Here is a 27,387-nt window from a genome sequence, read left to right as displayed (position 1 = left end):
AAGCCTTTCACTGTACATCAATACATGAGACAATAGTAAACCAATTCCAATCCCAAGTACCAAAACAAGTTGCATTAACAATTTTAAGTGTAGCAGGCTTCATATAAATATGAAATACTATCAATAGTTAATCCACTTAGGGATCTTGCTCAAGAAGATCATGCAACTTTTAATGGAAGAATTCCATTAGTGTCACTTAAAATGCATAACATACAGCTCCAAGAATCACTTTAAAAGTCCATTGCTAATGGATGACAATAAAGAACAATCATTTTATAGCTCACATTATACTTACATTGATAAATATGAAGGAATGACTCAGATAGCTTTGTAGTAAATAAGGGTTCGGGTAGATCACGGAAGTACTGTTTCACCATGTCAGCCACATCAAATGCAGATTGGCCTTCGTAGCTGACACCGTCTGGAGAGTTCTCGTTCATCTCTCGTAATGCCTGGATCCTCGATTTCACTCCAGACTTTCTAAATAATCCAACCTAATACGTGATAAATAATTTCAAAGATATAAATAACTAACTTGATCATCAGAAGGAAATTTATCTTTTCAGCAATTCCTCAATCATCTTATCTTCTGGAAATGACATAATACCAAAGTCAACTCTACCCAAATATTGGGAACCTGACACTACACAAACCTTAAAGTGAGCTCTCAAGAGTTAGAATGCTACAAGTAAGGTGACATACAGTATAAAATATATAAACATTGTGATAGACACATGGGGAATAAGGTGTTTACATTTTAATTTCAAGAGTTGCAAAGCATGCAATTGCTTAACTATTGGCAATTTTACACCATCACTTAAAATCAAAGGCAAAGGTTGATGGCACAATTCTTAGCAGTGTGGAGGAACAGTGGGATCCAAGGATCCAAGTCCGTATATGGACTTGCAAGGACGAGCAGTACATGGAATGCACTGCTGGAGTGGTGGTAGAGGCAGATACATAGGGACATTTAAAAGAGTCTCAGGAGATTCTACAGGTGCTGGAAATCCAGAGTAACACACACACACACACACACACAATGCTGAAGGTGCTCAACAGGTCAGGCAGCATCTATGGAGAGGAATAAAGTATCAATGTTTTGGGCTGAAACCTTGTATCAGGACCCTGAAAGATTTTGGACCGAAGTATTGACTCTTTATTCCTCTACGTATTTGCTCCCTGACCTTCACAATTCCTCCAGCATTTTGGGTGCAGGTTACTCTTCGAGAGGCACACTGATGAAAATTGGAGGGCTAAGTGGGAGGAAAGTGTTAAACTGGGCTTGGCACAACATTGTGAGCCAAGGGCCTGTACTGTGCTGTTCTATATTCCCTGTTGTATCACAAAGGACTGAACACCTCCCATTTCAGGTTATACATTGATTCAGGCCTGGGAAGGTATTATTTTATATTCACAAGTTATTTGAGAAACTAAATTGGCTAGAGAATGGCCACATTACCCATTTCACACAGAGCAACTAACAATTCAGGAATAATTTACAAGGGTATCACTTAAGGCTAGGCTGAAAACACATCTGGCCCATGCAATAATGTGACCAAGACGTCTCTGATAAGCACATTGGGTTATAAAACATAATCTCTAAAGAGCAAGCATCCAAAAATGTTTGAAAAGAACTGCACCAACCTGGTCCAGGCATTGGCTCCGCAGGAAGTACATGGCCTGCAGTATGCCTTTGGGTAGAGGATGCCCTGTACGCTGCACGTTCAGCAGCAATGGAACTCCAAACACCACTCGATCTTTAAAATCAGGAGCCTTTATCTTTCTGATGAACTTCGGAACAGTCCTACCGTTTAAACAAGACAACAGTTAAGCTGAATCTGAATATCACACCTTACTCTTTCTAGTTTAAAGAGAGCACTGGGCATAATATTTTAAAATGTTGAACTATTAATATTTCATTTTAATGAATACAGCACAAAATAAGGAATGTCCCTTTGTAATAGTTTATTCAAAGTGCATTGACATCACTATTAGGAAATTTAGGAGGCACTGGTTATTCTTCAGAAGGATCTAAAGGTTACTGAAGAGCCGTAGATTTGTCAAGTGCTTAAACACAAAAACAAAATTGGTACTAACATTCAGTAATTGGAAATTATGAAGTCTATGATGATGTGTTTTGCTGTCATAAGATAATTGAAAAATATTTTTGCAATTATATAAAACTTAGAAAGGATAATCTATAGATATAAGAATTGAAATACAATTGTATAACGTAATTAATATTATTTTAATACTACAAAATAAGCATGGAAGATGTCACATCATTGGCTCTGACCTACAAAATATTTTAACGTACATCAGGTGCCCCCCCCCCCCGCTTTACGAATGTTCACTTTTACAAAAGACCTACATTAGTAACCTGTTTTCGCATTACGAATAGGATTTTTGCTTTTACAAAAATTTTTCCCATATAAATGAATGGTCTTTGCTTTACGCCATTTGGCTTAAGAAAGGATTCATTAGAATGCTCTACTTTTGTAAAGGGGGGGGGGGGGGAACACCTGTACATTAAAACAGCTTGTTGCTTGCTTTGTAATCACTTTAAATGCTTCTCGGTTGAATTTTGAGGCTGAAAAATGATCTATTTCAAAGATTTAGAAACAGAATTAATTTAACTAAGGGCTGCCAAGTATATCAACATTTCAGTTGCATTGTTGAGAATAATAGTTTATTGGACTAAAGCTAAAATTTACATTCTATATATGTATGGCCTACCAGTTCCAGCCTTGCTTGCTGGAGGGGGAGTATTTGTCCATTAGAGCAGTGAGCTTAAGAAGGGCTAGCTTCTGTAACAGGTTGAGCTGGGCAGCAGACTGGCTGTCAATTTGCAGATGGAGATTTTGATAGTTCAAGTTCTGCTCACTGGGCCAACATGGTCTTTCTCGCCTGCAATGCAAACATTTCATCAGCCTAGCAAAATCATTTCCACTACTAGATGTAGAAATTATTATACACTGTATTTCTCCCGCTTAAAAGGCAATTGGTTAAAAATAAATTCAATACATAGTTTCTACTTTATGATGTATAATGAACTGGTCAGATTGCAGCACACATTTCCACTAATATATACCATCATAGGTGCAAAATCTATTAATCAATGCTATCTCATTGTATAATGAGAAACAATTATTATCCTGGTAATAAAAATATAATAAATTTGAGATATAACCCACACTGCATAATTTGAGTAGAAGGCATGATCAGAAATATATACATTTTAATAAGATTATTTGTTTTGCCATACATGAGCAACCTAATTTGAAACTGACTTCAAGTAGTATTAAAGTATTTAGTCGTCTCATTGATGAATGATAGTATTAGTAAATAAAATAACAATAAAAATGTCCCCAGTGTGCAGATCAGGTCAAGTGTGCAAGTGGAATTAAACTGCATCAAAAGCATAGAAGTCAAAGAACATCTAGTCAAAATTCTCAGCTATACTGCAAGACTCAGATTTTGACAAAGGTTTAATGTGGTCTTTCTCATATCAAGAAAAAAAAGGGTTATTAATCTCAAAGTGAATAATTGAATTTAGATAGTCCTGGTTTAAACTATTAATGTATAACAAATTATAATCACTTTACCGAATCAGAAGGCAACCATTACTGTGTGTAAAAATAATTCTCTCAGAACAATCAAAATATTCAGTAATCTTCCTTCATATAGAGACCAACTGAAAGAGACATCTGTTGCACTAAACTTCTAATTTGCAAGGCCTATGTTCTACATTTGGGTTTTATGCTTAAGATGGAGAATGTGTTTCAGGAGGACTAAATCAAATGAACCAGAAATCCAATTCACACAAGACTTTCTAATGCTTATAGTTCAGCTGCTAGTTTAAATTAGCCTGAACATATACAGCTCGAGTGTCCTTTCTGGTTTGAAACTTTGTCATCTCCAACCCTATAACCTTCTAAGACAGGTATTCATCTCTATTTGGTCTTTTTAAATTATCTCCAGATTATAAGCAGCTCACGTCTAGAACCCATCAGCTACCATGGCCGTAAGATCTGCAATTCCTCTATAAAACAGCTCCTCTTCACAACATTCTTTCAAATCCCCTCTCCTCTGATCAAGTTGATGTCCTCTGCCCAAACATATCCATGCATGTCAAGGTATCACAATTTTAATCAGAGTACTTTTGAGATATTTTGCCTTGTATGAAAAGTTCTATAGAGATGCACGCTGCTGCAGCACCAGTCATTGAAATCCATCACCTCAAGTCTATATATTTTAACCTTAAAATATTTTGCTCATCTCTACTCACAAGGCTGTCATTTCCTCAGCTCCCATTTGCTCATTTTTGAATAATTTTGGTAGACAACTTTCAAACTCTCATTTTTGTCCATGACTCTTCTTGGTGTTGTCCACCTTGCTTGTACATCATCTGTTTTCCGTATTAACATACTTCTACCATTTGCTCTTCCAAGGACTTCAGGACCAAACTAATGTATCAAAGGCAATGGAGTCGCTACCCCAGCTGTTTGCAATCTCTTCCTGATATCTGTCCATCCTCAAACACTGCCTTACTGAGATTACTTCCAACTATGCCATTGGCAGTCATACTTAAATCAACTACTAAGTCACAGACACAACTTTATAGGTGCAAATTGTTATCACCTTTCCTATTCCATTTTCGGAATGTGCAAACAAGCCCTTTATCATTTAGTAAATGCTTCTCAAACAGGATTAGTGAAACTCATCAATTTAAGCTGGAAAGCAAGCACAAAGCTAAGGACTGTGTTCTAGCATCGAGTCCTCTCCCTGCCCAAATCTGATATTGGGTTTAATAGCTTGGAGTGAATCTGTTTTTAAAGACTTTAATTGTCATGGAGAGGATAAGTCACAAGTGGGAGGAAAATCAGAAAGCTGACAACAGATTTCTTCACACACCTCCAGATTGGTCAACTCTATTATAGGTGGCATAATTAATCTCCAGGTAGTTATTAATAGGCACATTGCTTCTTTAGAGGAGGTCAGTATTAAACAATTTAAATTTTTAAAGATGTCCTTTGGAAAGTAATTGGCTCATTTTTGGATCCTCTTGTTGGCAAACATTGCTGTGTGAATCTTCAAGAAAACAAGTTGTGCAAATTCTCTGATCACTAAAGCTCACCATGAGGTATAAATTATCCTGTTTACAATTTAAGCGTGTCCACATCATTATCCTGGGAGCTTACAACCAGATTGTACTATACATTTTGGTAAACTATGGTACTCTCTCTAATAAAGTGATAATGCAACAGAATATTCCTTCTGAGTTTCATTTGAAGAATACAAATGGTAAATACAAAACCACAAGTCATTGTATCGTTTTAATTACAGGCAGACAGCACCAGTTTCAGTTTAGTTATACATTTATATATGTGAAATGGTGCAAATTAGATAATGATCAAATATATTAAAAATGAATTTTAAAAACAGAAGAAAATATACAAAAAACAGATCTTTTATATTAAAAAAACACTTATTCCAGATTAACAAGATTAGTATTTAGCTATCGTGCAAATAGCAGAAAAGGCTTCTGGATATCCAAGCAATTTCCTGAAGCAGATAATTCAACCATTAATAATCAAAGCTAATACCTGTTAGCATGCTTTAAAGATGAACCAACTCCAGAGTCTCTCTCAAAATGGACATCTGATGCATCTAATTCAACAGACTTTTCAGCCATGTTAGCTGGCAACTCCTCATTAACCCTCCCAAGGTGTTTCTCTATCTCCAAATGGATGTCCTTTGGAGAAGACGGGTAAGATGTAGAGTCATTTGCAGAATCTGATTCACCTTCATCGGAAAATTTTTCTGTCCACTTGCCCACCAGCCTTTGGATGCCATTCACGTGCTCCATGATATCATCCATTTCTGCAAACACATCGTCATCACCTACATCTGCTATTACACCATTGTTCAGGTGAACATGAACTCCTGGGACATTATCATAAATGCTTATTCGATTATCCAAATTTTGGGGGTTCTGTCCACTGTCCAACTCCTTTGGACTGCTCCCCCTGCTGTCCCTCCCAAATCTGCTCTTTCGGTAGCCGTGGAAACTGCCAGTCCTCCAATTTACTGATGTGTTGTCTGTTGCTGATGCCGTGCCATGTTGAAGTGCTTTGGGAAATGTTCCTGGTTTGTGACCGTGTGGAACATGAAAAATTAAATGATCATTTTGACCCCCCTCATTTGCATTGCTCTTTTGGGTCCTACAAGGTGGCAAAGTCAAATTAAAATTTTCCACATACTGTCCACCTTCTTTTCTATAGATCTGGCTTCGTGTTCTAAGGACAGGGCTGGGAGTGCTTACAGTACTACTGTTTTCCGATGGACTGCTACTGCTACAAGTTCGGGACGAGCAGGACAGGTTCTGACTCTGAAATTGCTCCTCGAGTTCTGCAACATTGACACAATTGAGGTTTCTCAATTTTTCTTCATCAAATCCCTCCCGAAGCACAGGGGCACTGATAAATGGCCTGAGCTTCGGATGGCCGCTCTTCTTCTGACTTGAACTTCTCAGTCGAAGCTTCTCCATTTTCCTAAATAAACCTCTCCCCTTTGTCTTTGAGCATTTTCCATAACTGCTGAATCCAAAGACCTCATTAGGGGATGGTGGGCCACTGAAGGAAGAGTGGGCAGAAGGCATTTTTATAGAGGAACACCTTGAGGAATGTTGACTTGTCTCAAAGTCTGTGGTGTGGATTTCAGCGTTTTTCTGCAGACTGATATTATCACTACCGCCACTGCTGCTGCTGCTGCTGTGAACCGATGATACCTCGTGCTTCTCACCCAGGTCTGGGAACATGATATCGTCACTGTCAACGCTCTTAAAGCAAGGGCTCCCAGGTAAGGAGATACTTTCTAAATGAGGAGATTCTAGTGTTTCTACACGAGACCATCGCTGGCTGTCCCTTTGAAAAGTCCATTTGTTGCTGATAGCACAAGGTTCATCATCTTCTGATTCATCACTCTGAAGGTGGGACAAACAGAAGAGTTCACTGAGCAAAGATTGAAACAAATACAATGGAGCATGAATTTATGGTATTTTGTTTATTTATTTATTACCAATCATTTTCAATGTCAACAACACTAGAACCAACATGGAGCAAAGCAAGCTCATGTAAATTCAAAACCAGCTCAACAGAGAACTCCCACCGTGATCATGAAGTAATCAAATAAGTGGAATTTATGGTGAATTAATTGTGTGTAGAATTTTGGCATCATTCACAAGGATGGAGAAAGTGGGAAAACTAGTTAGAGCTGAATAAAAAGGTTTCAGATTTTCCAGCTGTACACTTAACAAAGGGAACCTTACCATCTATTTATCATTTCACGTCACTAAAATTATTTTATTTACAGCTCTACTTTATTATCCTACAATTTGTAAGTCACAACATAATTAATCTGACATCATGCCCTTGCACACAGTTTTAACAAGAGGATAAATTACATAGGACAAGCATGTTCACCATCACTTAATACTGTATATTCCCTCCCCATCATACCTTGTACCCCGTTGGGAAGGAGAATCTTCTGCCAAATCATAAATAAAATTGTATTCTTTCTAAAAGCTTGAATACTTCCCTCTGAATTTTTCCCTTACTGAGATTTTGAATTTCACCCAGACTTGTGGGACAGTCCTGAATCAGCAAAGTCTGTTGTTAAGCCTCATGGTATCTCAATTTTTCTTACAAATAATGGGTACTTATTAGTAAAATGCATTGTATAAATTTCAAAGGAAGTGTAAGAAGCTTGAACTTACCTTTCTTCTATCTTTACTAATTTCCAATTTCATCATTGCACATTTGTTCAGTGTTTTCAATCGCCTGAAAGATGTAAATGGCTTAGTGAGCAAGAATATTATATTGCAATGATTAAGAGCAAAATTATCCATATTCATAATGATCTATTTAGTTAGCCTACACACAAGCAGGGGCCAAATGGAAACACCAATACCTTTGAAACTAAAGCCCAGTCCATCATGGGTAAAGCCCTCCCCACCACTAAGCAAATCTACATAGAGCACAGTCGCAGGAAAGCAGCATCCACCATTAAGGAACCCCACCATCCAGGCCATGCTCCTTTCTCAAAGCTTCCAACAGAAAGGAGGTACAAGTGCCTCAGGACCCACACCACCAGGTTCAGGAATTGCTCATTCATCAGGCTCTTGAACCAGAGGGGATAACTTCACTAGCCCCATCACCGAACTGTTCCTGCAACATATGGACACACTGTCAAGGACTCATTTTCATGATATTTATTGCCCATTTGCATTTTGCATTTGTGGCTTGTCTTTCGCACTTTGATAGCTGTTCGTCCTGTTGGTTGTGGTCTCTCACCGATTCTACTGTGTTTCTTGTACTTACAGAGAATGTGTGCAATAAAATGAATCTCAGGGATATATGTATATATATGCACTTTCATAATAAATCTACTTTGAACTTTGGAAACATTGACAAAGAAACTAGTCACCCTTCTTCAAATTAGAAAACTTATTCCTTCATTCCCAATATTTTAGTAAATGCTTCCACAAATTTTATCTTCATATTTAACGATTTGAAATGCCTGATTCATTTTAAATGAACACAAAAACCTGCACCAATATCAACCTTCCACATAAAAGATTTTCCACAAGTGAATTATTTCCTACGTCACTGCTAAAAGTTGTGGCAAGCAGACTTGTGTTCAAGCACCATGTACAACAAGCTGGAGGAACTCAGCAGTTCGGGCAGCATCCGTGGAAACGAGAAGTCAATGTTTTGGGCCGAGACCCTTCGTCAGGACTTGGCCTGAAATGTTGACTGCTCGTTTCCACGGATGCTGCCTGACCTGCTGAGTTCCTCGGGCTTGTTGTACGTGTTGCTTTGACCCCAGCATCTGCAGTGTACTTTGTGTGTAAGATTTTTTTCAACATGGCCATAAAATAGGCTATTTAGGCATTCACACTTCCCACACCCACTGACATAATCCTGAATATCTTTGTTAATCCAAAATGTTAGTTTTCATGTTTAAAATTTAATGATTAATCTAATCTAATCCTGGTTGAGGATGACTTTTGTTTGATAGAGGAAGAAGATCCCATTTGTTTATAATGCTGATCTTTGGCACCTTTTCCATCTACCTCAGCAGACAGATGGAGCCTTGGTTTCCAACTCGATCAAAAGATAGCAGTAGCATTCCATCAGTATAATAGAACATGCTACCTCAAGTCCAAGCAGAAGTTTGAATTGAGAGTAAAAAAAAACTGACATAGAGCCATTGAGAGAAGAGAAGAGTTAGGTATTAACAGAATTTTATTTTAAAACAGTTATGATTCAGACAAAAATCTGTGGCTGAAGCTTGAAGTTTATCACAACAATCTCCCCCACACCAACAGGAGAGAAGCTCAGTGGGCAATAGTAATGACAATAACCTGAATGTAAATAGCATCTTCAACATAACAAAAATGTGCCAAGAGCTTTGGACATAAACAGAACAACACAAGAACAGATCCTTCAGCCTACGATGTCTGTGATAAATAGAACACCAAATTAAACCAAGTCTCTTCTGCCTACAAGTGGTCCATGTCCCTGCATTTCAATGTTTCTAAAGGTCCCTTACATACTATCATATCTCTTCCCATCATTATCCCTTGCAGCCTGTTCTAGATACTTACTATTTTGTGTAAAAAGAAAGGTCACCACAAATCTGTTAAATATTTCCCCTCTTCTTAAATGCAAGTCCTGTAGTATTTGACATTTGTACCCTGGGAAAAATGTCTGCCCTATCAATATCCCTCACAAATTCTATAAACTACCCAGCCTCCCCTCAGCCGCTGATGCTCCAGAGAAAATTACCCAAGTTTGTCCAACCTCTCTTTACAGCTCACACTGTCTAATTCAGGCAGCATTGAGGGAAACCCTTCTCTAGCCTTTTCAAGGCTTCCATATTCTTCTGATATGAAAGGGTAACCACAACTGGACATAATATTCCAAGTGCTGACTAATCATGGCTACAATGTAACTTCCTGACTCACTCCATGAATGCAAGGATGCCAATGCCTTTATTGGATTTATTTCTGCAATGTCTTTCAGGGAGCTATGAATTTGTACTCCAAGGTCCCTTTAGACATTAATGTCATTGACAATTCTTCCACTAATTGCAAACTTTCCTCTTACAAAGTGAAGCACTTGGCCCAATTGAACTCCAAATGCTATCCTTTTCACCCATTTCTATAGGTGACCAACATCCAGCTGTATCCTTTGAAAACCTTCCTCAGTCTCCACACTGTGTTGTCTGCAAACATACCAACCTACCCACATTTTCAAAGTCATTAATACACATCACAAATCAGAGATCCCTGAGAAACACTCATAGCTGCAGCTGCCCAGCCAGAGCAACACCTTCCTACCACTACACTCCGTTTTTGGTGAATGCCAATACTGAATCCAACTACCAAATCTTAACCTTCCGTAACAACCTATCATGATGAACTTAGTAAAGTCGGTGTTAACAAAATGCACTAACCTATCCTCAATCCTCTTGGTCACCTCTTTAAATAAATCAATCAAGCTGGCAAGCCATGATGTGCTCTGCATAAAGCCACTCTGACTGTCTTTAATTAAGTTATATTTTACCAAGTGCCCATAAATCCTAGCCCTATGAATCCATTCCAATAGCTTCCCTGCTATTGATATCAGCCTCACTGGTTTACAACTTCCAGGATTTTCCCATTAATCTTTTTGAAAAAGGCAAAACAACATCTATTTTCCAATCCTCCAGGACCTCTCCTGTTGCAAGCACGGACACAAACATCTCGAAGCACCGGCACCCTACCCCTCTTGCCTCTTTCAATAAGATGGAATACTGTATACCAAAATAAACTGCAATAAGAAGAGGAGAAAATGCTGGAAAAAACACCGATGAAACTTTATCATTAACACCAGTTCTGCAAATTTCTCCAAAGATTTTGCCTGACACCCAAGATATTCAGCATTTTGTTTCAGATTTCCAGGAGTTGTAGACATCTTGGTTTTCAAAATAGGCAAACTAGGTGAGCAATCTTAACAAATCAAAATTATTGTTAATGCATCATATCATGACTGTGTTATCCTCTCACGATAAGAGGTTGATAGCGTGTCAACAGGACATTTATAGAATAAATACGTACAGAAGAAAATAGGAGGAGTCGGCCACCAGGCTCCTCAACACTCCCACACTATTCAATGTGATCATATCTGGTCTCAACTCCAAATAGGACTGAAAAATGCAAAGCTTAGGATAATTTTGTAATTGTTTACATAGCAACGCTCATTCAGCTATCTGTGCAGTAAAATAATATTTAAATATCATGTTTAAATTCAGTCCTGATCTCCAATGACAACAGAAGTCTGCTATTTCCTGTAATTACCCAGAAATTTGCCATTACATCCCAGTTCCTGTCGGAACCCTCAACTGCAAATTTAACAGTGTTAGGGAGCCTGGAATCCAAACTCTCACACACAGCTAGCACAAAGTAATTGAAGCAAACGACATAGCCAAGCACAGCCTCAATTTCAATTTTTCTTTAGTCTGAGTGATTAGAAATTGGTTCATATTTCTGATGTAAAAGCTCTGTTGGAATTTGAAGTAACATTGGCATCTAGAGTTTTGGATTAACCATTAGTAATCTAATGAAATCAAGAAAACAATTCTCATGAGGGAGGCACCTAGACTTCCATGAATCTTTTTATTGGAAGAGTCCAGCTTCAATAAGGGTGAGCAATTACTGGCAAATATTTAAAATGTTCAACGTTACACATATTGATGAGTGTTATTAATGAGATTAGGCCAAAGCTCTCAGCCAAACTCAAATGATCACTTCATCATTTTGAAAGGTAACAGGGATGTTATGCCTGATATCCTAGCCATTCATGATCTCCTGGTCAACCTCACTAAAACAGGTTAATTTGGTCTTTTCCAACAGAATAATTTGATTATTGCAATTACAAATGACGGTCTCGGCCCAAAATGTCGACTGTACTCTTTTCCATGGATGCTGACTGGCCTGCCAAGTTCCTCCAGCATTTTGTGTGTGTTAACTTGATTATTCCACTCCTGTTCTTAGGAACTTGCTGTATGTGTTAATGTGCTTCTTCAACATTACAATAGTGAGCAGCCTTCAGTGACACCAACCACTCAATCAAGTCACACCAGTACACAAGCCGTTTTTCCAGTTTTAGCATTCTAATTTTAGCAAAGAGGTGATTCCTTGAAAAGTTGCCAACGTCTTTTCACAACTGTTGTCTGCCAGATAACTAAGTGCTGCTCATTTTGCAAACGGCACAGTAACCAGAGTGGGAAAACCCAAATTGCTTGGATTGCAAAGCAAGACTTTAAAGTAATTGCTTTCAGCAACTATAGGAGGCTTTCCTTGTTCATGCTACGGGTTTGTTGAGTTATGTGCAAAGGAGGAATCTTATAGGTTGGTTTCTGACAGACTAATGGATGATCATATGAGAACGTGATACCAGGTTCTGTCACACACTTTCAAACACGATATCCATGCTTAAGTCTGGCAATGAGTAGAACCAAATCCAACAACACTTAGGAACAGGCTGAACACTGGGCCAGGTTCCATCCACAACACTGGGAAGCAGGCCCAGCACTGAGAAAGGTAGATGAAGAGAAATGTACCCAACATTAGGGGAAGAAATCAGTTTTTAAATTGGTGTTGTCCAAAATACTGTATGTTAAACAAGGCTCCATTTGTAAACAGGCCAACAGTTTGGGAGATGATAAACACACAGGTGCATATGCAGCTATGCAGGAAATCTGAAGTAACACACAAAAATGGAGTTTGTTCAATGAAAGACCCCTCAGGAAATGGATGACAAATTTCCGAATCCATTTCATTTAGGATTATGATAGACCATTACGCATTTAACTCACAGCTGGATACAATTCTTTAAGAGATACATCAACATTCTAACTAATTTGTTTATACAAGTTGTTGTGGAATTTATAGGTTCTAATAGCATTCAAAGACCTTAACAAATAGAGTTCAACAGAAATGTCTTTGCATTAATTGAATAATATTTCATCTTGAGCATGTGTGGGAAAATTCTTTGAATTTTTTTTGTAATTGAAAGATCAGCTTGCGTCAAATGGAAGGCTGGGAGCCACAGGGAAAGGCATCATAGCCTGCCTGATTTTTGTTGTAACTATGCACTTCTCATGAGCCTTATTGGACAGTGACCAGCAGGGTGAACTCGAGAACACGTACCCTAGTAAAGCACATTCACTTCAAGGTTCTTGTTTGGGAACATGATAATTCTGAACAAATATAGATGGGAAAGGAGACTTCCTAGATATTCTTGGTTTATGATATCAGCTATTCTCAGTAGTTTCAAAATGTTCATTTTTTAAAAAAGTAGTGATGCAGTACTGTCATGTCAATCATGTGACTGCATTCTGTGTGTACGTGCACATAGATGCTACAGGCAAGAAAGCTCACCAATGCCTCTACTTCCTCAAGAAACTAGAGAAATTTGGTATGCCCTATTGACCTTTAGGAATTTTTAATCAATGCACTGTAGAAATCATCCATATCTGGATGCACAACTGCATGTGACCAGAAAAAAACACTGCAGAGTTGTGCACACAGCATGGAAACCAGCCTCCCCTCTACGGACTCTGCCTTCACTTCTTGCTACCTCAGTAAATCAGCCAGCCATCTTTTGATTCCTACCACCCTGGACATTCTTACTCCTCCCCTCTTCCATCAAGCAAAGGGCATGAAAGTAGGCACTACCATGCTCAAGGACGTTTGCCACCCTGCTATTATAAGACTATTGCATGCTTCCCTAATATGATAAAGGAACCATGACTAGATCTTGCACATTATTGTTTACCTGTACTGCACTTCCTCTGCAGCTGAGGCACTTTATTCTGCATTATTGTTTTACCTTGTTCCATCTCAATGCTCTGTGTAATTACTTCATCTGTATGAACAGTATGTAAGACAAGTTTTTCCCCACTGTATCTCAGTACATCCGACAATAAGCATTCTAACAGCTATGGGGCAGATAACTCTTTCAAAAGACACTTTCTACGTGCAAAATACATTAAACAAGACTGATGCAGGGCAACAATGCATGTTGAGCAATAAAAGCATAGAACATTACTCAGAGGCAGATGGCCTTTTGTTACTTGGAGAATGACACTGAGTGTGCATTTTAAAGTGTGGACCATATTTGAGAGAATGTTCGTCTTGTACTATATTGTAACAGTTTCTCTCCCAAAGGATGATCACCATTCTTGGTACATTGGCTCCATCATTTCTAAATCTATAGCTTAATTTCCATTACATTCAACACCTTCTCTTTGGGTATTCTGAGTTCATGTATCATTGTGCAGGAAGAAATGAAAATATCCATAGAAAAATGATGTGATTAAATCTACTACTTTAAAGCTATGGGTCCAAACTAATGGATCCAATCAAGGCCTTACCTGCAAAGAGACTCTGTGGCATCCCTGTCTAAAAATTCATGATCATTTTTCACCACTTCAATATCAACAGGAAACTGAGATGCTGTGAAGAATGAAATGCGAGTGAATGACTAAATTATGCAATAATTCTAGTACTGAACAACGATGAGCTGCACAATTAAAATTGTGGAATTTTGCTCTCGAGACTTTTGTCCTACAAAGGAGTCAGTGCTGAACTTGTGATTAAGAGGCACAAGCCTGCATAGATTTATCCCCATGCCTCGATTGCAAGTGGAGAAAAGCATACCAACCATGCTCAATTCAAAATGGAAGGGGAGGTGCGGCATGGTACCACAGCAGTTAGCATAATGCTTCACAGCATCTGTGATCTAGGTTCAATTCTCACCATGGTAAGGAGTTTGTATGTTCGCCCCATGACCACATGGGCTTCCTTCAGGAGCTCTGGATTCCTCCAAAGATGTACGTGTTAGGGTTAGTAAGATGTGGGCATTCTACGCTGGAGACAGAAGCACGGCAACATTTGCGGCCTACTTCCAGCACATCCTCAGATTGTCTTTGTCGTTGACACAAATTAACACACTTCAAGTATTTTATGATGATTTGATGTATAGTACACGAGAGATATAAAGCTAATCTTTATCTTTCTTTAATCTCTACTCTCATCAGCACTACTGTCAATCTCTTGTTTTTCTTGTGGGTCAATTATGAGAGGTCTCAGAATCTACTGAAAGACTCTTAAAGGACAAGCAGTTTAACACAACATGGCTTACCTTCAAACAACTGGGAATACTGAGGAAATCCGGCAGCTCTGAGCCAGTCACAGGCGTCTCTTGCTTCAATCTCTGATAGGCAAAGGAAAGAGGATGTCAATGTTTGTTTGCTGCAGTGTATAATGATTAAAAAAAACAAAACTAATCTAACGTAAGCCTAGATTTTAGCTCCAATCCACAATCGGGTAATCAGGGCAAGTTGTTTAATCAGAGCTGATCAATAAACAATTCTAAGCAAGGGAAGCTGCCTTGATAAAAGGAATGTAGCAGGATTTGTTTCACAATGCAGAATCAAAAGTGGTGGCATCGATTAATGACCCAGTGGAGGGAACTAAATGCAAACTTTCCAGGCTTACCAATGAGATGAAAATAGTTGAAAAAGGCATGCTGTAAAGAGGACACTCTGATTCTGTGATGGGATGTCGGTACATTGAGAGACTGGGTGAAAACTGGGCAAATAGAAGTAATGTAAACATGTACTTTAGTAAGAAGAATCGAAAGGTGATTATTTAAATGGAGATTTTGTGAATGACTCAAGTTCGGAAGAATCTGGGTGTTTAGTTCTTGAATTACAAAGAGTTAGCAGGTCCAACAAGTAGGTAAGGGGTGAAGGCAGAAGAATGGGGTTGAGAGGCTGAATAAATCAGTCATGATTAAATGGCAGAGCAGGCTTGATGGGCTGAATGGCATCATTCTGCTCCTATGCCTTATAGTTATGGCGGTAATAGGGCTGAAGTTTAAGAATAGGGATTTTGTTACAGGGTGTTGGTGAGATCACACCTGGAATACAGCATGCAGCTTTGGACTTCTTATCTAAAAGACATATAATTGTACTGAAGACAGTCCAAAGGAGATCTACCAGACTAATTCCCAGGATGAGAGCATTGCCTATCAAGAAAGGTTCATGAATTTGTGTCTGCATTCCACAAATCTGTCTGTTCTCAGTTTCATCCACTGTCAGAAAGGCAGGTGAAATGCAATCTAGAGGAATAGCACCTCATATTCCATATGAGAAATCTAGAAACCAAAAGGTTCTCCATTTTCAGGTAACCTGCTGCCTTCTGCCCATCTCTCTGTCCTGATCAGTCCAGGTCCTCCAACAGAAACCAAATCTCACTTCCCTATCATCCGATTGCTTTCTCCCCCACCTGCTCCATTCGCCTATCCTCCCACTAAGTCCCTACCCCCACTGCTCCCATCAGCTCACCTCACTTCCCTTGGTCCCATTCTCCATTTTCATCTCTTAGCCGATTCCAACAGACGCAGGCGTTTATCACCTCCACTAATCACATCACAGCCTGTTACTATTTCTGCTCTTCCATCTCCCACCCAAATCATTCTGCCAATCAGCCACTCCTCACCTCCATCCCCCCAATCACTTGCCAACTCCTCCCTCTCACTCATTTAAACTGCGGGAAAATAATACAATGAAATTCACAAAAAAAAACACTATACATAAACTGACAAGAACTGACAAAAACATAGATTTTCCTTCTGTATCCTCCTTGGATCTAACATGTAGGAGTACAGCCAGGTGTAAAAGTTCGATGGCTTGAGCTGAACACCTTGATGATAATTCAATAATTTATAATTGTATGTGCTTTGAGAACATTTTGTCCTGTGGGGACAAGACTTTACAATGCGCACAAGGCCTGCTTCAGATATTTACAGAGGAAATGAACAGGTCACTGTCATGAAGTCCGATGCTAGGAATCAACCCTGGAGAGATTCTAATTGGTGAGGTGCCTACTCTTCATGGTGGGTTTCCCTCCACCATACTCTGATCCAGGGCATATCCCACCCCACCTCACCCCCTACTCATTCCCAATCTTCTCCAAGTATTTACAATTCCCATTACTAATCCTCAGAGCCCCAGCTTTCCCAGCCTGATATTGCTACCCCCACACTACCTGGATTTGGTCAATCTCCTTTGGATGGCTGTCTTTGGTGGAGTACAGTCTTTATTGAATTTGTAGCCCTGTGCCCACAAACAAAATCGAACATCAACAGTTTAATGTCTTCGTTTTCTAGTCAAAATTTATTTCTACGCAATATGTTATGAAATTATTCACCAAAATATCGTGATCTGTTTAGAACTCACATCTGTGTTACGTTGCCAAGTTATAATCAGTGAAGTTTTTGTTACATTACAGGCTCAATCACAGACTTCCGTTTCCCACCACGCTACTTTTGGCTCTGGTGAACCAGAGCAGTCAGTGCATTGTGTGGTTTACGGAGGAGTGAGAGTTGCTTCATTGTGTCACTCCCCTGCTCAGCCAGATATGTATTGCTTCTGAACGCTAAGGAATCCCTTGCTACCTATCACTACAGAACATTGAACAGTAAAACGAAGGATCAGGCCCACAATATTTCTGCCAATAATGATGCTAAATTAAACTAAATTTCTACTGCTCGCACAGACACATAATGTGGAGAATTATGCATCATCTCGAAAAGCCTCAAACACCGGAATGGGGGTGGGGGTGGGGGTGGGGGAGAACACCTTTACTCTGAGTGTGCGGAATCTGAACGCACTGTCTGCAGCTTCATTAGAGGAAAATTCCACTCGGTTGTCACGGTAAGCAAATAGTGAAGGGAAATTTGGAAACCTACAGCAAAAGGGCCAAGGGGTAGAACCACTGCAGACACAATCGTCTGCCATAACCATTCTCTCTGTGCGTTTCTGGGAATCGAAGACTATTATCAGAAACACCTTGACTTCCGTTTTACAGATATTGGCTTTATTTCGGAAAACAACATTGAAAAGGCTCCATTGTAAACGCGAAACATCAGTATGTAAATCATTCCCATCCTATTGAATTTACACGGATGACTCAGATCCAATCGTCAGCTTTGTTAACAACGTTTAATCTGAACGGGGTGGGGAGTAAAGAGTCTGAAAACTGAACAATTAACGTGTTCGCATATAGCGAATGGAAAGGGGCCGGAAATTCTGCCCTTGGAGCCTCGGACCAATTTAATCTAATGGATGTTTTGGGCTTGAAGTTTGTCGGACAATCTGTCTCCTCCCAAAAACAATCAGGAAGCCTAGCAGTCTTTGAAAGCTTGGCCGTGCTGACTCTGGCTCCGTCTAGTTCGCACAGATCCAATCATTCTTATCTAGTATCTACTGGAGACTCGGATTGCTCGACTGTGCAGAACCGTCTCCAGAACACAGTAGTTTACCACACACAAACATGCACGTACGCACCAGCTGCCGAGGATCCCAAGCACAATACCCTCCCTGTGCTGGCTATAGATTTCTAAAAATCATTCTTAAGGCACATTCTCGCGTCAATCATGGCGCAGAACAGTTCAGGAATAGATCAAGGCAGGCTCCTTCACTCTCAGTACGTTTTCATTTTGCTCAAGGCTGTATTTCAATTATAACTGTACACTCATAACCCTGATGTCAGGCCTCGCTGTCTGCTCTGGTCATACTTCAAGATTCTGCCACAACCTCCACCCACACTCTTGTACGCCTATTGTAATACTCACCCTCATGACCCGGTCTCACTACATGCTCCACTTTAAAAAAAACTGCTGGGCTTGGAGCATTAACTCATTCATTCCATCTCTAACAAATCAGGTACATAAAAGTATGTTTCCCCTTCTCAAACTTATCTACTAAATCCTGAATTAAACCCGAGAACACCTGATAAAAGTGTGGTTCAACAATTATGCCTAAAAGTGGAATTTTCAAAATTAGCACAAAAGTAAATCTTGATGATTAATAGGTTTCAAAGAAATAAAGGGGGCACCAGTCATTTTGGACACGATCACTAATTTCTCTTAGGTTTCCAATTCATACCAGCCACCATCAAGAAATCAGACAACTATGAATGAGAGAAGTGAGTCGTCACCTCCTCACTCACTACCATTCAGGGTCCAAAACAGGCAACACTTCACCTGCAAATCTGTTGGGGTCATCTACTGTATTGGGTGCTCCCGGTGTGGCCTCCTGTATATTGGTGAGACCCGACGTAGATTGGGAGACTGCTTTGCCGAACACCTACGCTCCATCTGCCAGAAAAAAACAGGATATCCCTGCAGCCACCCATTATGATTCCACTTCCCATTCCAACATGTCAGTCCATGGCCTCCTCTACTACTGTAATGAGGCCACACTTAGGTTGGAGGAGCAACACCTTATATTCCATTTGGGTAGCCTCCAACCTAATAGCATGAACATCGGTTTCTCAAACTTCTGATAATTGCACCCCTCCCCTTCACCATTCTCCATTCCTATTTCCCTCTCTCATCATATCACCTTACCTGTCCATCACCTCCCTCTGGTACTCTTCCCTTTCTTCCATCGTCTTCTACCCTCTCCCATCAGATTTCTTCTTCTCCAGCCCTTTGTCTCTTTCACCAATCAACTTCCCAGTTCCTTACTTCACTCCCTCCCTCTCTCCAGGTTTCACCTATCATTTGCCACCTTGTACTTCTTCCTCCCCTCCCTCCACCCTCTTACTCTGACTCCTCCTCTTCCTTTTTGGTCCTGAAGAAGAGTCTCGGGCGAAAAGTTGACTGTTTACTCTTTTCTGTAAATGCTGCCTGGCCTGCTGAATTCCTTCAGCATTTTTTGTGTATATGGGTAACAGAAGCAAGAGCTGGCCCCTTGTGACTGCTCCAACATTCCACAAGATCATCTCTGCCTCTTTGCCACAGAGGCACTTTCCCTGCAATCATTTAATACCCCAAAATCAATCAATTTAGGTCTTGAAATGATTCAAGAATGGAATCTCTACTACCTTATCAGGTAGAGAATTCCAAGGATTAGAAGGGCCTGTTATCGTGCTGTATCACAAAATAAATAAATCATCCTTAGTGGGAAGTAATTTTTTTCTCAACTCAATCTCAAATTGTTGACTGAAATAATAATTTAAAAACTGCCAAGGATATAAATACGTAATAAAAACAGAAAATGCAGATCAGGCAGCTTTTGTGAAAAAAATTCATTTGTCGTTTTTGTGATTTTTATTAACGACCTGGATGTGGGGGTAGAAGGGTGGGTTGGCAAGCTTGCAGATGACAAAAAGGTTGGTAGTGTTGTGGATAGTGTTGAGGATTGTCGAAGATTGCAGAGAAACATTGATAGGATGCAGAAGTGGGCTGAGAAGTGGCAGGTGGAGTTCAACCCAGAGAAGTGTGAGGTGGTACACTTTGGAAGGACAAACTCAAAGGCAGAGTACAAAGTAAATGGCAGGATACTTGGTAGTGTGGAGGAGCAGAGGGATCTGGGGGTACATGTCCACAGATCCTTGAAAGTTTACTCACAGGTAGGTAGGGTAGTTAAGAAAGCTTATGGAGTGTTTGCCTTCATAAGTTGAGGGATAGAGTTTAAGAGTCGTGGTGTAATGATGCAGCTCTATAAAACTCTGGTTAGGCCACACTTGGAGTACTGAGTCCAGTTCTGGTCACCTCACTATAGGAAGGATGTGGAAGCATTGGAAAGGGTACAGAGGAGATTTACCAGGATGCTGCCTGGTTTAGAGAGTATGCATTATGATCAAAGATTAAGGGCGCTAGGGCTTTACTCTCTGGAGAGGAGGATGAGAGGGGACATGATAGAGGTGTACAAGATATTAAGAGGAATAGATAGAGTGGACAGCCAGTGCCTCTTCCCCAGGGCACCGCTGCTCGATACAAGAGGACATGGCTTTAAGGTAAGGGGTGGATGGTTCAAGGGGGATATCAGAGGAAGGCTTTTTACTCAGAGAGTGGTTGGTGCGTGGAATGCACTGCTTGAGTCAGTGGTGGAGGCAGATACACTAGTGAAATTTAAGAGTCTACTAGACAGGTATATGGAGGAATTTAAGGTGGGGGTTTATATGGGAGGCAGGGTTTAAGGATCGGTACAACATTGTGGGCCAAAGAGCCTGTACTGTGCTGTATTGTTCTATGTTTCAGATCCAGAACCTTTCCGCAGAATTGAGAAAGAGGAAAAACAAGTTAACTTTTGGGTGACACCTGGTTCTGGGTAGCAAAGTCAGTGAGAATCATCCTATAAAGATCAACAAATGTTTAAATGAGATTGCCTTTCAGTGTCCCAAGACGGGAGTTCAGCCCCCATCTGGTTATCTTCTCAGTACACAAACCAAGTGTATTCAGAATAAAGACCTGCAAACTCCTGCCTTTTCTCTAGAATCTGCAAATTTCCGCCTTTTCTCTAGAATCCTGTATATCCTGGCTTTGAAAGCTCCCCAGAAGACACTTAAAAGGCAATGCCACTTTTCCATTTACATCCCTGTAGTCCTCTCTTCCCAGAGCCTCTTCCCCCACCTCATGGTAACAAACTCTGGAGGGTTGAGCTGCTAGTCCTGTCTTTTCTAGCAATGAGAACATATTTCCATGTGTAAACCATCACTGAGTTTGAGTGCCTTACAAGTCAAACTCCTGGCATTAAAATAGGTTCGTTTTAGCTTTGCATTCCTTTTATGTGCCTTATCCCAGTCTATTCTGCCTACTTGCCTGACCTTGATCTCCTACGTTTGACTCTGTCTACCGCCACTGCCCCAATGTTATGTTCCACAGATACTCAGGGAGTACTTTACTGGTTACCTCCTGTACCTAATAAAGTGGCCACCCAGTTTATATTCATGGGCTGCTGACGTAGCCTATTCACTTCAAGGTTCAACATGTCATGCATTTAGAGATGCACTTCTGCACACCACTGTCATAACATAACCATTATTTGCACTACTGTCACCTTTACCCAACTGTAAACACCTCTATAAATATGCCATCCACATTATTCTAGATTGAGGGTTGATGGGGTGCAGTTTACTGGCCAGAGTTACTTAAAGGTAGAATTTTTTCAGATCCAATACTATTCTGCTCTGTTCGAACTTTCACAGATGGAATAAATTAGAGATCAACTGTTGATTAAATATTGTCACTGATAAAACTGAAAGCATCAAGCCTTTGTTGAAGAGCTGGAACTGGGTTTATATTTTCATTTCCCTCCAAATTTATTTTTAGGGTAAAGTTATAATTTTTCTGTTTTCTCCTTAATGTCATGTACCCGGGCTTTATTTCACTCTGCATGAAAATGACACAAAATGTTCCAATTTTAGAAACAAACTCCCATGGTTTACCATCAGAAAATCACTTCCTGGGTCCGGCTGCCTAGCATACTTGTCAGCATCAGCACAAGAGATCACTTATAGTTACTGGCAGAAACAAAAAGCAATACTAAATCCCACACTGCAGAAATTGCTAACAAGCTGTGAGCAGTTTTTAAAGTCCATCTTGAGAACCATCATTTCATTACTGATTGCAAAATACTTGTCAATGACAGAGCTACAGCCCAAAACATAATCGTTCATGATATGATGTGAGTAAACATCACATTCATAAATTGGCAACCATTATTGAAACAAACACTCAAAATAGCAAAATGTCATTGCTCATGTTAATAAATACATAGTGAAATTTACTAAAAATGGCCATTTCAAAAATAACAGTTGGTCAGTGAATTGAACAGCTAGGAAACAGCAGAACTGTGCCAAGTGGTGGGACACCACCAGCGCCAATCCTCAGCTCCAGCTCTAACTCCATCTCAAATCCCCACAGGACTGATTACATTGATCTCTATTCAACGGTTCCAGTTGAAAATAGCGCCAGTGCCAGTATGTGTCAATGGACTGGATTTCCATGCCCACACACACTAACATGAAATAACATAACAAACGACCTCCATCTAAAAGCCTTCGGACTCTCCAAAGCAGAGGGGCTGAATATAACTTTCAGAATGGTCTGGAGATTGAATCTTGGATTGGACGACTGGCAGACTGGTTGTGGCTAATGGGAGACCCTAGAAAAAGGGAGGCCATCAGTCCAGTGGGGTATTTCTAACAGAGGGATGAGTGTAACTCTGGGTAACCTACAAAAGATGAACATAAAGCATCAGTGTTGTCCTGTGCAATCTGTCTCTTTTAAAATAATAAAAGGTGACTAATACCCTGAAATTTAAAGTGTACCTGTGATTAGCAACAGCAGCAAACTGAAGACAGAAGCACCTCAAAAATCATACTTTCTAATTAGCAGTTTGAATCCATTTCCACTTTTGCATCACACTGAAAAATGTGGCAAGGTTTGGGAACTATTCACGAGAAAGGACAGAAACTCAACAATAATTGGTTTTGCATCAATCCTCTTCTATTTGACTTTGACCTACTAACAGCCTAAGTTCTGTACTGGAGCTTTAGTAACATTTCATACCGGCCGTACAAGATAGTAGGTAGAGAGATTGTAACATGATTTTTAAAGGGGGAGAGTGGGGTAAAAGATACAACAAGATAAAAGGTGAAATTCTCCAACCTGTGTTTTGGTATTCCAAGAGCCCAGGAAAATTGAAGGAGTTGGCCCTTCCCACCTGTCCCATAATTCAATGTGATCAGTGGTTGATCTGCCCCAGGCCTTAACAACTTCTTTATGCCAGTACCCATGGTTTTGATCAGCAATTTATGTGCCACTAAATACCTGCTATCATCTACTCTCCACAGCTCTCGAAGGTACAGCATTCTAGAGATTACATTCCTTAAGGGGATAAAAATGTGCAGTGTATTCCTGATGTGGCTTCACCAACATCCAGTACAATATGTAAAAAAAAATTCTATTTTAAACTCCAGTGCCCTTGCAATAAAGGCTAATATTCTATTTCTTCCACCTGCATGCTACCTTCTTGCAATTCATGCACAAAAACATTTATATCCCTTGGCATTCACTCATTTCTATTTTTTATCCCTTTAGGTAATACTTTGCTTTTTAATTCATCTTAAGTGCCTCACACATTTCCATTTTAAACTCAATTGGTTAAATTTTCACCCACTTAATCTATACATCTTCTGTTGCAGAATCCTAACATCAACACCTCTAGAATTTCCATGTCATCCACAACCATTGACACTCTGTCCCTCGTCCATATATCAGTATTGTAAACAATTAAGCACTGAGGAATGATCCTAGGGACATTCCATAGTTGTGTACTTCCAGCCTGAGAAAGGACCCACTATTCTGATACACTGCCTTCTGTGGAGAGAAGATGGCATGTGATGGCATGGCCAAAGATGGAGAAATAAGAATGAAACTCAGAAATAAAAATGAAAGTCAGATTAATAGGAATAGGGATCTCAGAAGGCTGCAAGGATTTGTAAAGATTGGAGAGGACTGTAAACTTGGAACAGTTTGAAGACAGGAATTTTAGAATTGATTCATTGCCAAACTGGGAGTAATAACCATAGGAATGAGGAGTAAATCGTGCTTGGGGTGAGGTCACATTCAGACAGCAGAGATTTGGATAAGCTCAAGTTTAGATGGCACAAGGTTAGCAGATAAATGAGAAAGCAAATACTCAAAGAGTCTTTGCTCTTCAAGATGAAATGCTGTTGAATGCATCTCCTTTTAGGGTCAAGTATGTTTCCAAGATCCATGCAACAGAATTATTCCTTTACACCCTTGCAGCTTTGTGTCTAAACTTGGAAGTCTATCATTTCCACGTTCCAAACCATCTACCATTTGGCATGCCAAAAATTATAGAGGTGCTTAGAGCTTGCTATTGCCCAGCAGTATTATAATCATTAATGACCAAATGGGCTCAGTTTAATTCAAAAGCCTACAGTGGAAAGTAGTGAGTGAAATGTGCCACTCATATGCTCAAATCTTGTTAAAATACAGGAAGTGTGTGATTTCCATAATATGGGCCAGAGAACAGATCTGGTCAATGTAATGTCTTCGCAGTTCTGTTGGGCTGCTGATTCCCCCCAGACACTAAAAACCAGAAACCTCTGTGGTTGCTGAGCCATTCAATAAGATGATTTCTGACCTATTAGCTCAACACCTTGTTCCTACACAACTCCGTACCTTATTTTCTTTCAAACATTTAAATCAGTCGATTTTCATTATTAAAGTTAGAGGCTGAAAATTATTAGACAAATGGCTTTTATTCGTCCTGACTCGTTGTCTTATTAATACCTTCTTTAGGTTGATTTCTCTCTCATTCAACAACTTGGAAGAAAATTCTGCTGCAAAGCAACAATCCAGATTTGTAAGATTACCCAGGCAATGCCGATCATCTCCAGTCACCTACTAGCCAACTAGTGTTGGGGAAGACCTAAGGACTGAATTTTCACAATCTCACTGGCTTGATTCAGAACTTCCCTCCTATATGGCCATTTTAGACTCAATTACATGATCTAAAAATCTTGTTTGGGTAGGAGCATTTAGAAGACTTTATTGCATAACATGCTGCCCGACATCGAAAGATTTTAATCTGATCGATTTTGGGGCACAACGGTGCAATCTTTGCGCAATAGTGCTGTCAACAATCGGGTGGGTAAATGGAGGTCCCATATCTTCAGTTCAGGAACTCTCCTGACCCAGGCAATTGAGCTGGATGTCAGTCGTGAAAAACGATGCAGGACAGAAACGGACCGCCTGGCCCACTGAACCTGCATGAAAAATCAACCACCCACGTACACAATCTAATTTTCATTCCCCGCATGCTTCTCCCTCGGTCACTCATTTGGGGCAAATTACAAAGGCCATTAACTTTCTGGGATGCGAGTGGAGACCCCAGGCCACGCAGTCACAAGGATAAGGTGCACACTCCACTTAAACAGCATCGGAGGTCAAGATTGAAGCCGGGTATCTGGCGCGCTATGAGGTAGCGGTTCGAGGAGATCCAGCCACTCTGCTAGATCGGAAAGAGTGGAGGGCTGATTGTGTCCTCCACCTAGTAAGTGGGATTGGGAAGAAGAGATGATCTGTGGCGATGGCAGAGATGGGACATGCTTTGTGTTGTTGTTACTCGTTACGTTGAAGGTCCCCGGCGACTTCAAACTTTCACTTCAGAGAAAAAGCGTGCACACTCACAGATTTCAAAAAGAGCGTAAATCCTCTGAACCACAAGATCAATCATTTGTTGGTTTAGTAGTGGGCATGCCAACAGGAAAAAGCAGGTTAGGCCACTAAAATTCGTCTCCCCCCACCACCACTTCATGTTGTACGTTCACTGTTAGAGCACCAGGTGATATTCAGAAATAAACTTCCAGCCAGAACCAGCACTGTGCGTTGTAATTTTTCTTGTGTAACTACCCGCTTTTAAGGCCATACTTTTAAACAGCGATCATATTGACTCGTATATCCCTTCCGCTATCCCAACGAGAGATCCGCTGCTGATCTGAAACTTCGCCCCCGCTCATGACAACCACCGGAAGAGCTGACCATTGAATTCTGTATTTCAAAGCAGACAAAATGCTCGCCAGCTTTCATACACTTTCTCCCAGCTGCTCTTCAAACTAAGTCTTCATTCTATATTTCACGTCGACAAAAGTTCGCTCGGAACTGCTGTTTCACTAAAGCACACAAACCGTTAACTATCAATGTGCTTTGGAAGGGCATTATACTTCCTACATTCACTTAGAAGTACTGAGAGATGCAGTTATTTAAAATAAACCTTCCCTAAAGTTACCAAATTTGCCTTTTTCAACTAATCCATATTAAATCAACCCGGACATTTTAAAATAGTCACTGTCTTTTAGCAAAACGACCCTGAATCACTCCGCAAGTGATTCAGTGAATCGCAAACCCACATTTCAAAAGCAGCAAGTTCTGGAGCATCACCATTGCGATATAATTTGACAGGGACGCAAAGAAAGTCGACACTCACGTTTTATTATCATTTTTCTGCGAAGGCTCCCGCCGGCTGGGAAAGCCTCGTGGAGGTACCACGGCTCCAATTCAAAGAAGTATGCAGCAAAGTTTTGCTGGAGTTGGTGCCTCGTAAGAGGCAGTGTCCATTTCACTACTCTCTGGAGCGGTCCGGGGTCGAAGCTTAGACTCCACAAATGAGTGTACTTCCTTCCACGGAAAACAGAATGTATTCTGTCCCCTCCCAGCACATTACAAAGACATTACTCCGCTCCGGACTCCCCGCACAGCTGGTGAGTGTGTATGACTTTTAAGCTCCATTGGCAGGGAGTCTTACTGGACCTTTCCACTTTGACTCAGGGGAACCCAGCTGTCAAATGCAAGGATACACCGAGATTTTTTATATATATACAATTGTAACATCTACTAAATGGTATCCAGGTACTTCTCTACATATAGTCAGGAGGAAGAAAATCCT

General features: G+C 40.2%; 1 protein-coding gene across 3 annotated transcripts in view; it reads right to left on the bottom strand.

Moving 5' to 3' along the window:
* LOC140739201 (rho GTPase-activating protein 7) overlaps nt 1–27,387 on the bottom strand; it is a 192,600-nt gene that overhangs the window by 13,280 nt on the left and 151,933 nt on the right. The window contains exons 1-8 of one of the 3 annotated variants that reach the window (XM_073067276.1): nt 26,929–27,359; nt 15,255–15,326; nt 14,485–14,566; nt 7,778–7,841; nt 5,607–6,985; nt 2,737–2,907; nt 1,645–1,804; nt 296–494 (exon numbers count right to left, since the gene is read on the bottom strand). In XM_073067276.1, coding sequence (XP_072923377.1) covers nt 296–494; nt 1,645–1,804; nt 2,737–2,907; nt 5,607–6,985; nt 7,778–7,841; nt 14,485–14,566; nt 15,255–15,326; nt 26,929–26,941 — 2,140 coding nt within the window. In that variant the 5' untranslated portion in view covers nt 26,942–27,359. Of the gene's footprint in view, nt 1–295; nt 495–1,644; nt 1,805–2,736; nt 2,908–5,606; nt 6,986–7,777; nt 7,842–14,484; nt 14,567–15,254; nt 15,327–26,928; nt 27,360–27,387 lie in introns of those variants that run through there. The other 2 variants (XM_073067275.1, XM_073067277.1) reach the window with 2 other exon arrangements.

This window comes from Hemitrygon akajei, chromosome 15 (genome assembly GCF_048418815.1).
Source record: "Hemitrygon akajei chromosome 15, sHemAka1.3, whole genome shotgun sequence".
In the NCBI taxonomy this organism is placed as follows: domain Eukaryota; kingdom Metazoa; phylum Chordata; class Chondrichthyes; order Myliobatiformes; family Dasyatidae; genus Hemitrygon; species Hemitrygon akajei.
The sequence above is the reverse complement of the archived record's forward strand: the minus strand, read 5'-3'. Positions and strand labels throughout refer to the sequence as shown.